This window comes from Pseudorca crassidens, chromosome 3, assembly GCF_039906515.1.
Source record: "Pseudorca crassidens isolate mPseCra1 chromosome 3, mPseCra1.hap1, whole genome shotgun sequence".
NCBI lineage: Eukaryota > Metazoa > Chordata > Mammalia > Artiodactyla > Delphinidae > Pseudorca > Pseudorca crassidens.
Window position 1 is genome coordinate 57280947 of NC_090298.1, and position 14205 is coordinate 57295151.

The window sequence follows — 14205 nt, forward strand, 5'->3', positions numbered from 1 at the left end:
CTTCCTTGCAGGATAAAATGCCAGAGGTTCGACAGAGTTCCTTCGCCCTGTTAGGTGATCTGACAAAAGCTTGCTTTCAGCATGTTAAGCCTTGTATAGGTAAGAATATTTTCTATTGCTGTGATGTGCTTTTTATTTTATTTTATTTTTTTGGCGGTACGCGGGCCTCTCACTGTTGTGGCATCTCCCGTTGCGGAGCACAGGCTCCGGACGTGCAGGCCCAGCGGCTGTGGCTCACGGGCCCAGCCACTCTGCGGCATGTGGGATCCTCCTGGACCGGGGCACGAACCCATGTCCCCTGCATCGGCAGGCGGACTCTCAACCACTGCGCCACCAGGGAAGCCCCTGTGACGTGATTTTTAACATTATTTTTCATCAGCTATGGTTTTCATTATTAAACTGAAATTCCATGAAATCCCAACATTTATAAGTGCACATTTTACTGGTTAGAGCTGCTCTGATTCAAGCAGGCAGGATGGGAACCCCTGTTCCTTGTTTTTTTGAATTCACCATCACTTCAGCAGCTCGTTAGGCATTCATGTGACTGGAGAGAAGTTGGAAAAGTATTACATGCCCACCTGTGAATCCTTGGTCCTATATGCTAGTTCATGGATACTTCTTGAATAGCCTCTCTTTTTTGGTAGAGGTACCCAGTAATAATAATAATCAGGTTTTCTCAGGGTAAACCAGCATAATTTTTCAGGTACTATAGGAAACTTCAAACAATTTTCTTAAAAGTAAATAATGATTTGTTTCTGTTGAAGTGGCATAGCATTTGTCTTAGCCTTTTGTGAAGATAAGAAGGGATTCCTTGAATAATGTAACCTGATTTGCTGTCAGACCCATGGATTAAATGGGGTTTTGGTTATTTTCCCTTCATTTCTATATCCCATCATTTAATCTTAGTTTAAAGCAGTGATCTAAAATGGTTTTGTTGTTGTTGTTTTCATTTGATAAGGTGTGCTTTGGGGGGGGGCCCTCCAGTTTTTACTAAGATGTAATTGGCATATCATTGTATAAGTTTAAGGTGTGCAATGTAATGATTTGATATATGTATATTTTGGGAAATGATTACCACAGTGTTTAATTATAACATCTATCACCTCACATAGTTACAAATATTTTGTGTGTTGGGGGGGTGAGAACTTTTAAGATCTGCTCTTTTAGCAACTTTCAAATATACAACAGTATTGTTAACTATAGTTATAATGTGATATACTACATCCCCCAGAACCTAACTTATTTTAGAACTGGAAGATTGTACCTTTTGACCTTCAGCCAATTCCCAGTTATACTTTTCAATAATAACTGTCTTTCTGAACTTTGAATAATAACATTATTTATGACGTATTAAAGTAAACCATCAAGTTAAGCCTAACTCCTCTAAATGAAAGTGTAATGAATTCTTGTTTTATGGAAAGCTTGTTCTACAAATATTTTCCACCTGATTTAGTTTTTATGAGTTTAAACTTGTATGAAAGATTACATTTCTTTTTTTATTTTATGACTTTATAGATCATGTACCTTCTTCAGGAGGTACAGTGTTTCTAGTTGTCTCCCTGTTTTTAATGTTAGCAACCATGATGATTATATTCCAGGTTAGTGTTTCTCAACTGGAGCGATTTGGCAATGTCTGGAGACATTTTAACACTGGGGGTGTGTTACTGGTGTCTAGTGGGTAGAGGCGAAGGATGTTGCAAAACATCCTACAACACATGAGACAGCCCCCCGCCACAATAAAATAATCTGACCCAGATTATCAGTATTGCTGAGATTGAGAAACTGTGAGATCGACTGGTTTATTAGGGGTTAAAAAATGATATTCTAATTCTTCGTTTAGTAGTGAGAATGCATATATAGAGACATTTCCCATATCAATAAATTATTGCCCTGAGGTACAAATCATATAGGAGAAGAGGCAGGATAATTACTTGATTCTTTCTCTTTATTTACCAGTTTTCAAAATAATAATTGATTTCCAGCATCTTCCATAGGTATCTATATTATGTTTCAGAGTTTAGTTTGTGTTTGTTAGAGTGTCAGTATGAGCTCATGATGCTCAAATTGTCCTACCGCTGGCAACAGGAGCTTTACCAACTTGGGTCCAGAGTCTTTTCTGGTATGAAAAAATAGTCCAGGCTTGTTTTGTACATTTCCTGCCCTTAGCCTGCGATGGGACATTTCTCTGATAGCCCTTTTTCCTTTTAAATGGAAGGTGATATTTAGAGACCACAATCTGAGCACTAGGATAAAAGTTACTGTAAAAGCCAAAATCATTGATTTAAATTTTTTTTCTGAGTGTGAAAAACCAGCTTTGAAGAAAGTTCTATTGTATCATGTTTTCCTCACTTTATTTTAAATTTTCTCAGTCTGATGACAAGAGAGATTACTCTGACCAGCTCTTTTTAATGATACTTAAAACCAAAACTTGGGCTTCCTGATACATTTCACATGAACGTTCAGTGGCCAGATATTGCTTCCTTCAGTTTCTTAAGATAATTATTACCAACAGCTTTTTTTTTTTTTTAAAGGCTGTTTCTTGCCTAGATTTCAGTTTCCATCTGGTAGATTTCCTTTAAAGCACAAAACACTGCTATTGAGAAGTTTACTACATAGTTTTTAAAAACTTTTTTTTCTAGCTGATTTCATGCCAATATTGGGAACCAACCTAAATCCAGAGTTCATTTCAGTCTGCAATAATGCTACATGGGCAATTGGAGAAATCTCCATTCAAATGGGTAAGATTTTTTTCCCCTTTAAAAACATAAATTTTGATAATTTAATATTTTATAATGAGCATTATATATATGAATATTATATCACAGTAAAGGGGGCAAAAATATTTTACATTGATATTTTAACAGTGAAATTTTTCTTTTTTGTTTTCTCTTTTGGGAATGATCTAGGTATAGAGATGCAGCCTTATATTCCTATGGTGTTGCACCAGCTTGTAGAAATCATTAACAGACCCAACACACCAAAGACGTTGTTAGAGAATACAGGTACCATATGACTGAACTGTTACGGTGAAGAGAAAATTATTTGCCTTTTAATTTTACATTAAGATGTGTAGAGAAACTAAAGCAAAGCTAGCTTTAGAAACCCAGCTTATTAATTAACAGCTAATTTGTATTCTCAGTAATGAAATGTACTGTTTTAGCTTCATTCCACAGCCAGTTTTCAGAAACTTTCAAAAAAAAAACCACTTTCTCCCCTGTTATAGTGTTTTAATACTCCCTAAAATGGGCCCCAACTAAAATAACTATTGAATGATATAAATTTTACTTTTACATTAATTCAGAGAATACCTGGCAGCTGGGGAGTAATTTTTTTTTTTTTAATTTGTAAAAATGTAGCCAAAAATAGATTGCATTGTAGTGGCTAGTTCGTTAATAATGGCATATGTATTTTGTATTTTGTTGTATATTCTTCTTCAGATTGGGAACTTAAAGCAGTATCTTGTGGGATTTTTATTCAGGAGGCTTGTTTCTCTTTTGCATTTATAGAGAGCATGTTTATATTAAAGAGTACCTTCCATACTATAAAACACATTTCAGGGTGATTTCTTTCCACCCTCCCTGATTTTTTAAAAAGTAAATTTTGTTTTCAATCAGGCACATCTTTTTCTTTATATACTAAGACAATTCCAGTAGTATATTCATAGTCAGTGAATGCCTTACCAATATACTGGACAAAGAAACAAATAAGTTTTTCTAAATAAAAATTTATCTTCAAAGGTATTTTAATTTTACATTTTTTAATTATAGAAATTTTATTATATCCTAATGTGATAATTAATGTGATTATTGGTATGGAAGGAAATCTTTTAATTATGAAACAGTTATATGGCTGTTTGGCTGTATGGGTACTGTTTATATCATGAAGTGAATTAGATTTTCTTGCTGAGAAGTATAAAAAGCTATGTATAGGATGGTTATGAAATCTTGTCAGGTTTTTATCTCTTTAGAATGCAGTACCTATACATGACATTCAGATTTGGAACACTTGGCCATTATCAAATTACTGTTGAACCTTAAGAAACTTCCTATTTATTTTTAAATGTGAATGCATAACTGCAAATAAATGTTGAGTGTAATGTATATTAAAGTTTCTTGTGGGATATCAGGTGGTGAATTTGTTATAGTTCCTTGAACAAATTGGCTTTATATATAAGAATATATGAATCTACCCTAAGTAAATCAAAAGATAGTTGATAATGCCCTTCAAGTTGATGGATTGAATTGATATGATTAAGAAACACACTTGAGATTCACTGTATTATTCTTATCACAAGTGACTGCAGAAAATGTTTCTTTTATTCCATCCCCAAAGGAGGGGGGTGGATAATTATTAAAATAAAATCATTGTCAGTGGGTAATATCTGTATATTTTAGCAACTTAATTACCATTATCTTAATATTTCATAAAGCCAATTCCTTAGTATATGCAGTTACTTGCTTTTTTTCTAATTAGTATATCCTACACTGAACTTTTTCAATGGACCATCATCTGCTTTATCGCATGTTTCATTGGGTTGTTCATACTTGCCTGTTTAATGAGAATGTTGCATAGTTTGTGTCTTTTGAACATAGGTTTTCTTTCTCTTGCTTCATATGAATCTGCTGGATTTTAGTATTATCTGTGTAGTTTGCTTCAAGTAATCCTTAAACATTTTTCTTTACCCCCCCACCCTTTTTTTATGAAAGGTTAACCTGTAAGTTTTTGAGAGAACACCATTAAAGCACCTCATGGTTTGTTTTCTGTTTGTTTTTTTTTTTCCCGTTGTGTATAAATGTATTTATATGTAATGTACCTTTGAATTGCAGAATGCAGTTCTGAGTTGCACTTGTTTTTAACTCTTTGTAAATTTAAGGACTTAACTGAATTTTGATGGTGAATATATGTTTGATTAATTCCCACTTCAAATTTTTAAAAATAAAATATTAGCATGTAATCAGTATGTTTTATTATCTATTATCATGTGCTGTGCATTTTATAGCAAGGACAGAATATTTGTTCCTTTGGTCCACATGTCACATGTCATTACAGTGGACTGTCTAAATTTCCTTTTTGTCAAACAGGGTTTGAAATTAGTGGACTGTTTGAGTTATCATATCACCATCAGGTTTTTTTTTGGAACGGGATTTGACATAGCACAGCAATTTTCCAATCCATTTATTCAGTATGTACCACAACACCTAAAATTTAATAGTTGATTTTGATATCAGGCAACAAATGGTCCACTGGCTTGTTTTGGAAATGCTGGCAAACAAACCAAAATTATACCAAAATTTTGATCAGATTCCTAGATAATTTTCAAAGAATGGAAATCACATAGAAAGCTACGTAAAGAAGTGAGAAAGCTTTTAACTGTTAACTTCTGAGAAATGTGTTTGAATAGACAATTCAGAAATGTAATAATTTACATTTACTAGTATTTCTTGGGGGAGAAAACGTAGATTTCATTGTTAAACTGAAATTTCAACTGGCTTTGGAGGAAGAATCTAAATCCATCTGTTTAATCGCTCATCGTTTTATTAACAGAATATCTTGACGATTGAGCGAGAAAAGCAGTTCATCACGGTTTTTGGTGTTCTCTCAATCTTTAAAGTTTTTTTAATTCCTTTTGTTTTTCTTTTTCCAAGAGTATGCCATATATGTTGCTGCCCCTTATTATAGGGGGTGGTAATAAACAGCACTGGTGAAATCTTATGTTTATTATCATACACAAATTCTGTTGGTTTCTGTTTCTGAGTTATTTGTTGTTTTTTCTTTATTTTTTCTCCTTCCCCCTCATTTGCTCATGTCTTGGTTGGCGTTTGGTGGTGTATAACCGTGATTGCGTTACCTTAGCAATAACAATTGGTCGTCTTGGTTACGTTTGTCCTCAAGAGGTGGCCCCCATGCTACAGCAGTTTATAAGACCCTGGTGTGTATTATTCAATCTTTTTTTTTAATTCATTTTTCTTCACTCTTTCTTTCTCTTTCTATCTCACTTTTAGATATATTTTCAGTTGGTTACAAAAATCACAATCCTTTATCATTGCCAACCATGTGACTAATCTTGTCCTATCAGGTTTGTGAGGTTTTTCAGTAGCATCGTCATGTATATTTATTTTATGTTGTGGCTAACGACTAATTGATGCATGGGATAAGATTGTCACATGCTTGCTGTGTTAAAAAGCTTGATTATACATAAAAAGCATTTAAATATCCACCAGTAAAATAAAGATGCATGCAAATTCTATAAATTTAGGTTTTTGCATTGTTTCTTTTTTAGAATTAATTTGAAAACTTGGATTGCATTAAGAAATACATGTTTAAATTTGTTATGTATAAAAATCTTATTTGCTTGTTAATGTAAAAATTAAACATCTACATCATAAGTTGTATAATAGTAGTTTCTACTGTGGCAGTATATCCTATGTTCTGCTTCTTTCGATTGACAGTCTTTCAAATCAAGACATTTTTAGTAGTGTTTAATGGAATACAAGTCATAATACAGTTTTAAAAATGGGTAATTTACTCTTGGATCAAGCTCATTAATAGTTTAAATGGGAAATTAAAATCAGTTGTTATTACTTAGATGCAATTTATTAGTAAGAATTGTGAATTTCAAGGTTTTCACTATATTGAGATTAGATGGGCCCAACATAATATAGTAAGTGTGAGAAACTTAAGCTTTATGAAAATTCTTTGAATATAAACATTATCTCTACTCTGGTGCTTATTCCATTAAATACTGTCCATTAGTATTGTAGTTGAACCTGCTTTTTACTTAAATGCTAAACTCAATTCTATAATTTAATAGGTGCACCTCTCTGAGAAACATAAGGGACAATGAGGAAAAGGATTCAGCATTTCGTGGGATTTGTACCATGATCAGTGTGAATCCCAGTGGAGTAATCCAAGTAAGATGTTCAAAAGGATTTAACTTTTAATGTTCTGAATTATGAAACTTTTAAAGTTTAAACTATAATTATTAAAAATATTACCTATTTTTACTGAAGATACTGAAACAAATTATGTTTTAAATGTGTATTTCCTAACATCTTGAAATGATGATGCCTATTTTTATTTCCTAAATGTTTTTTTGGTCCTGGCATATAATAACAGCAGATTGGGAGAATAAAAGTTATATTCTTGACTTGAATTAAGCCAAAGCTTCTTTCATTCACATTCAAACGTCATTTATTTACTTTATAAATGCTTCCTAAAACTGTGAATATCAATTTGCTGAGTTTGAGGCTCTCTACACTTCAGAGGGTGATCAAATAGTAGGATACTCTTTCTGTTACTTAGATCAGAAACTCGGTAGTGAATAAAATAGAATACTGAATCAACCATTGAAACTGCTTTAACTTTTGAGAGTTTATGATTTAGTGATTTATTCATCCTTAATTTCATTTCTTACGCTATTTCATTCTATATTTAGACGTCTTTAGCCTTTAAAAAATTATTTGGCAGCAGTACTAAACGTGAATCTGATCAAACCTCTGGATCCAGCTGACACACAAAGCATAAAAGGATGTGTTGATTTACACCATATGTATGAAATCAACAAAATACAGGCTGTGGGGCTATAGGTTAAATGTCCCAGGTTCCTCAACAGATAAAAAAGAAAGTATGGGAGGGGTTTTCCAGAAAATAAACTTTCACTTTCAAGGGATAGGTGCTTTGAACATTTTTTAACTGAGACCTTTTGATACTTCCTATCTTACGTTGATTACTGTGTTGTTTGTTAATTCAGGTTTAGAAACATTGTGAAATACCAGCTTATAAAATTCAAAATTGATGTAGGTGATAGGCATTGAAAACATATGAAGTAGAACTGGAAAAAAATCTTTTGGCTCATTTTAGATTTGTATAACATTAATAACTTACTATTAAAACAAGCCATTACTGTCTTAAAAGATGGTCCCTAGTTGCAAAATAACCTCCTGGCATTGAGTTTCTGGGTTTTTTCCAATACTTAAGAACTTTGTGTCACCTTTAATACGTTTTAGAGGTATCTGATGTGGTATATACCATATTAAGAAGGAGCATTTTCATACAGCGGTTTTTTTTTTTGTTATTGTTGTTTTTCCTTTTGCATTAACATTTAAGACAGTGACAGTAACACGTGTGGTCATGAAATCGCTAGTAATTTAAAAGTTGGTATAAATTTCTACTTTTCACATACTTTATTTGGGTGTGGTTAAAAGAAAATGTCTGAAGTTTTATTTATGTTTAAATTTTTAATCACAAATTCTACATGTATATATAATTTAAATTTTTAACATCAGACTGATATTCAGAAACAGGAATCATAATTTGAATAAACCATAAACTTTGGGCATGTGGAATTTAATTGGCTTGAATATGTTTTGTGCACATATTTTAGTATTAGTGATTTTTTTTTGAAATTAATGAGGTTTTCTGAATTTAATAGTAAAATTTAAAGTAGTTGTACATCAGCAGTATCTTGTATGTTGAACTGTTGTTTCAGTAAGATAGTCGAACTTGAAAAATACTTAAATGAAGTATTTCAAGCATATACCTGTCATCACCTTGTTCTTTTAGTCAGAATAACGTGATTATCTTTTAAATAATAGTCTGAGCATTGGGGGTTTTTTTTGTTTGTTTGAGTTGGGTTGGGCTGGGTGCTGTTTGTAACTGCATAATTTTTCTTCTAACTTATCATTTCATTTACATTTCTATCTGGAGGTGGATCTTGAAATTTAGATCTATAAATTCCTATGCTTTAAGTCAAACTTGTTTGGTATATACTTAACCAGCTTTGAATTATTTCTAGGCCAATCAGAACTGTAAAATTATTGAATTTATATAGTTCTATAAATGAAGATTTTTTAAACTGGTGCTTATTTGATGCTTTCAGTCCTTGCTGCTGCTACACATTTACTAGACTGGGGTTTTGTAATGTAAGATTAAATACTGGGTTGGCCAACAAGTTCATTTGGGTTTTCCTGTAGCACTAAATTCCGGTATAAACTGAATAAGTTAGAGGTTCCTTGATGGTAGAGTAACAGGGACAACCATTAAGAAATTACTTTAATTCCTTATTATAGCTGTTTTAAAAAGTTTTTTTTTTTTTTACCTAGGATTCTGTTGATATATATTCTGAAGTTTACATGTAGCTTTTGTTGTGTTTGACAAATACAGTATCAATTGAAGATGTATTTCTTGCTTGTTATAGGATTTTATATTTTTTTGTGATGCTGTTGCATCATGGATTAATCCAAAAGATGATCTGCGAGACATGTTCTGTAAGGTAACTAAAAAGTCTTTATGATGCACATCATGTGACTGTTACTTAGTTGGGAAATTTAAATTATGTTTTTATTTCATATGAAACTTAGACTCTTCAAATCAGTACTGGTAGACTATATAACCTTTGTTCTTGGTAATAAAGAAGTTGACTTGATCTTTTCTTAATATACAGTCGTGACTTTGTATCAATAGAGCATGTATTTTAAAAATATTTTCTCAAGCAGTACCACTGATTGATGAAGTCCTGTTATCCCACCTATGCAAAATAGCATGTATTTTCAAAGATGGCTGACTAAGATTGGAGTATAATATAATCTATTGAACAAAGTAAATCTAACTGGTCACAGCAAGGATTAAACCTGTGTGTTTGTTTTGTAATGCCCCTTGTGGTTAACTCCAGTCAGCCCTCCGCCATAACAAAATAAGAAATAAAATGCTGCTACACATTTGAATTACCTAATATTAAAATTAGTGAACTATATAGTTGCAACTTTGAACCCCCAAAGCTTTGTATATTTTCAATTTTAATAAACTTAATAAGACATAAAAATTTTAATCCCTTGGGTGAATGCTATACCTTTTTGCTTGCTTTTCATTACTACTATGTCAGATTGCTTAGAGTACGTCTGTTACTAGGACACTTGCTGAATTCTAACCTTCTCAAAGCAAAGTGCAGCATATTCTATGAGGTGATTTTAGGCAAGACATGGAAAGGTGTAGAATTCAACGAAGTTTGAGAATAACTACTTTAATAGGGGTAAAATTTTAGAATAATAAAATCAGTAGTGTTTGATTTCAGAAGCTACGCAGATATGAGAGTTTCTCTTTTGTTATTGATAATGATTTTTTACTTTTTTGCAGATCCTTCATGGATTTAAAAATCAAGTTGGGGATGAAAATTGGAGGCGTTTCTCTGACCAGTTTCCGCTTCCCTTAAAAGAGCGTCTTGCAGCTTTTTATGGTGTTTAACGTCATACACTTAAGCTGCAGTCCCATAATTAGGGGTAAGTTGTAAGAAATTTGGAATTTTCCAGAATGAAGAAACTTAAGTTCAGTCTAAAACTACTGAATAGAATAAAAGCTATTTGTTTTCCACAGAGGTTGAGTAAAACAGTATCATGTTATATTTGACTTAAAATTACTTACATGAAGGCTGGAGACTGATTGATTGATGAGCCAGCAAGCAAGATAAAATACATGGTTCCACTTTGAATCCTAGGTAGAAGGAAATCCAAGGTGGTGTACTAGTTGGATTACCATTTCTTCAACCAATCCTTTTTTTAATTTTTGCCCTTTAAGAGGTCACTGACATTCACTGTGACAGGGTAGAGATTCATTTTTAAAGCATGAATTTATAGTTTCTTACATATCAAGGACTTCCTATGTTGTGAGCTTTAGGGAAAACCCAAGTAGAATTGGAACTGGATTTGGTCTCAGTAAATAGGAATATTTAATATTTATTCTTCATATTTTATTGAGCACCTTCCTCGTTCCCAGCACGGTGTTTTTAAAAGATCACTGGAAGATTCTTTTTTGGTTTGGGGTGGTAGAGGGGTAAGTCCACCTGCACTCTTGTCTTTGAGTTTTTCTGACTTAAGTCAAACTAACAGTTCTGGTCTTTTAGCCTTAGTTTCCTCATTAGGTTATTTTGAGTATTAAATACGATTCTATATGTGGTGCCAGGACTTCGTATATTGCCTAATACACTAAGTTGGCTCAATAAATATCAGTAATATGGGTTAGTACAGTGAGCCAGGACGCACTTCATTAGTTTTTGAACATGAACTGAGACCTGTTCAACTGGAGGGTCAGAGAGTGTACTCAGTGTGTGTTGAGAAGGCATAAAGTTACTTGAATTACCTTGTATGTTGGAGTTTCTGTTTGCATGCTTGCTTCTTTACTCTGAGCTAGATTTTAAACCTGGAAAGATTTCAACATCTAAGTTGACTAGCCTAAAAGGGCAGTAGAAATGGGCTTGCAGCCTCTGGAATATCTCAGAGCCCTTTGTGTGTGTTGTCCCACAGTGGTCTTGAGTCCTTATGGCTGTCTTGTGGCTTTAGCATTTTAGAGAAGTGCTTGATTCACTTTACGTTAAATCATGAGAATGCAATAGATGAGAAATAACTTTTAGCATCAAGGGCTAAATTATTCAACAGTGAGCTGAGTCTTGAGCACTTTCGGGTTAATAAATCTGATTAATAAACCCTATGTGGTCTGTGTCATTTCACCAGTTATGAATTAACTGTGGTGACCTTCATAAATGTCCAAAGTTTCGCAGGAGTAGTTAAAATTTTTGTTGTGAAAGGACAACTATCAGGTACTAGTTACAGTCTCCCAGTAATCTACCTTTATTTCTTAATCTTCTCGTAATTAAAACTGTGCTACCATTGAAAAAGTCTTTATCAGGAAAATCAAGAGGCCTGAGAGTATAGGACATGACTGAGTAAAATAAGTCACGCTCTTTCTTTTTGCTTAACATTGGGAATACTGGCCAAAATGATAATGTTTTAATTCTCACTAAGGAAAGTGATTGTCCTAAAGAAAGTGCTAACTTAATTTTGAAGAAAGCAAGGCCACTTGTTATATAAGAAATAATCAGCTCCCATCGGGACCCATTGTGTGAATGAGGATAGGTAATTAGACTGATGGCAATCTACAAGGCATATTTCATCTATATTTCATCTGTATAAAGCGCTGCACACCTCTCTGTGCATGTCCCCAGCTTGGCGTCACTTTTCGTATCTGATGCAGGTGACAGTTGAGAGCTGCAGAAGGGAGCAACATGGTTCTCATTGACAAGTGTGATCATAGGCAATTTGTACAGTTTCTCATTTTCTTTAGGTAGAGATGGCATTGCTACTTGATTAATTTTGTGTTCCACTGGCTTTAAAAGAAAAACAGTTTTACGTATAAAATTGTTTTTGTTTTCTTACAGGTCCTTCAGTCTTGGAGACTATGAGGGAGCCTCTGCACCCAGGGAAAATGTTACCCTTTACAGGGGGGAAGGGTAAACCAGTAGGGAATACAGTACAATCCCAACCCTACTGGGAGGGGCGGGAGGGAGGTGTTGCCGTCACTGTATTAAGTCGCTGTTGGGAAACGTTTTAACATCTGGAGCCTTTGTGGGTGGAAATCTGTCTCCAATTACAACTCTGCACTGGATGTGAAGAAGCAAAAAAAAAAAAAGAAAAAGCTATTCAATCTACTCACAAAACAGTACATTCTGGAATATTATGGGGAATTGTACCAAAACAAGAACCATATAAATGATGCATAGGGATGAGAAAGAGGAAAAATTCTATAGCGCACAATAAAGGAAACCTAAGAATGAGGATTAGAAGACAGTAAGTTTTGAGGGTTTTTTTTTTTTTTTTTTTAAAGGTTTTTATAAAATTTCCCACATTGATGGGGACTTGTTTTTGCATGCTGATGAAGAACTACACAAATGAAAGCTAATAAGAGTTAAAATCAGCTTGCCTACCCATAATAGTAGAAGCAGGTTCTTGGAAGTTACAATTTAAGGTACCCCAAAAAGTTGGAAATAAAACAAAACAAATATAAACAATGAAGCACCCTGTGAAATGCCAAATGAGTCACTCCTTTTACCTTTGTGGGGTGGGCAGGGAGGGAGGAATAAATGGGGTTGGACATATCAAACTAAAGATTGACATCTTGATTTTGCATTAAGACATTAATGTAGTGGATATAATTTGATGGTTGTACTTCATTAGATTTAATTTCTAGGCCAAGATGTTATTTTTAAAGTGCAGTTTAAGGTTCAGGCATGCATTCTGGCTCATAGTGATTGAAAGTACTTTAAATTAGTGGGAGAGTAGCATGCTTGCATCACATAGAGTGAGATTGGTATTCAGTTACCTCTGTTGCGCCAGTTTGTGTTGCAGTTTACCAGTTCAATATAGCCCTGCATTTAAAATTCCTTTTTAAGATTTGTGGATTTTATTTTTATTAAGAATATAGATATAAAGTACTGTAGTTTACAGCTAGGCCTTGAAATATCTTTTTTAGGATCTGTTAGGAATAAGATTGATATTGTATTGTGTGTAACCTGCACAATGTGGAAAGCTGATATACCTGTGCAAAATCTTCGCCTCTGTGCTGTCAGTGTGATGTGCTTTCTGCATGGTTATATACTACTAGTGATTTTATCAAAACTTCTAAAACTTAAATTACATGATAAAGGATCTGTAAGAGGCTGCATAAATGTTAGTTGGCACATAAAGACAATTGTAGAAGTTGAAGACATGATTGCTATATTTCAATGTTTATTCCCACTCAACATATTGCCTTCTAAGCTTTCTTTTTTTGTTCAAAGCATGATCTTAAAGATATGTTTAAGTTAATGGATGTAATGCAGGGTTCCTACACTGTATTGGCGCATGTTGGTGGCCCTCTGTGCCCTAGATATATGCACACAGGGTGCAAGTAAAAAGCTACAGAGTGAAAGTTGGTTTGGATCCTCTTCATTTCATTTGTTTAGCTTTTCTGTTATTTTTCTCTACTTACATGTATTCCTGTGAATAAATCCTTGTTAAGTTAACCCTTTACTTTTCCTTCCATGTGTATTTTCTTGTATACTGTGAATGTGAAAACCTAACTGGTACACTTGATCTTGTGTCCATATGAAAGTGCAAGTCTTTATTAATTTGGATTGCCTGAACAGTGTATCCCATGATGATGAAGGAAAATGGAGAGATTTTTCTTTTTAACTCTGCTGGTCAGAGATGAAGCCACACCTTTCCATTTTTCAATGCTGCATATTTAATCTGCAACAGAAATGTTAAGCCATAACAACCTTTTTATATTTTAGTTCGTCACCTTCGCATTGCAGAATAAATACTGAATAACCGTTTTTGTAAGCAGTTGCTCCTCTTTGCATGGTTCTGTTCCTCTAAAGGTGTTGAATGATACAGCCAT

The 14205-nt window shown here is 33.6% G+C and overlaps 1 protein-coding gene across 4 annotated transcripts in view; it reads left to right on the forward strand.

Annotated features, from left to right (window-relative positions):
* TNPO1 (transportin 1) overlaps window positions 1-12462 on the forward strand; it is an 85247-nt gene extending 72785 nt beyond the window's left edge. For all 4 annotated transcript variants that reach the window (XM_067730954.1, XM_067730958.1, XM_067730956.1 and 1 more), the window contains 8 exons: window positions 12-99; window positions 2640-2738; window positions 2907-3002; window positions 5854-5929; window positions 6812-6911; window positions 9197-9271; window positions 10132-10274; window positions 12206-12462. In XM_067730954.1, the coding sequence (XP_067587055.1) occupies window positions 12-99; window positions 2640-2738; window positions 2907-3002; window positions 5854-5929; window positions 6812-6911; window positions 9197-9271; window positions 10132-10239 (642 nt within the window). In that variant the 3' untranslated portion in view covers window positions 10240-10274; window positions 12206-12462. The remainder of the gene's footprint in view (window positions 1-11; window positions 100-2639; window positions 2739-2906; window positions 3003-5853; window positions 5930-6811; window positions 6912-9196; window positions 9272-10131; window positions 10275-12205) is intronic.
* The last annotated feature ends 1743 nt before the right edge of the window (window positions 12463-14205 follow it).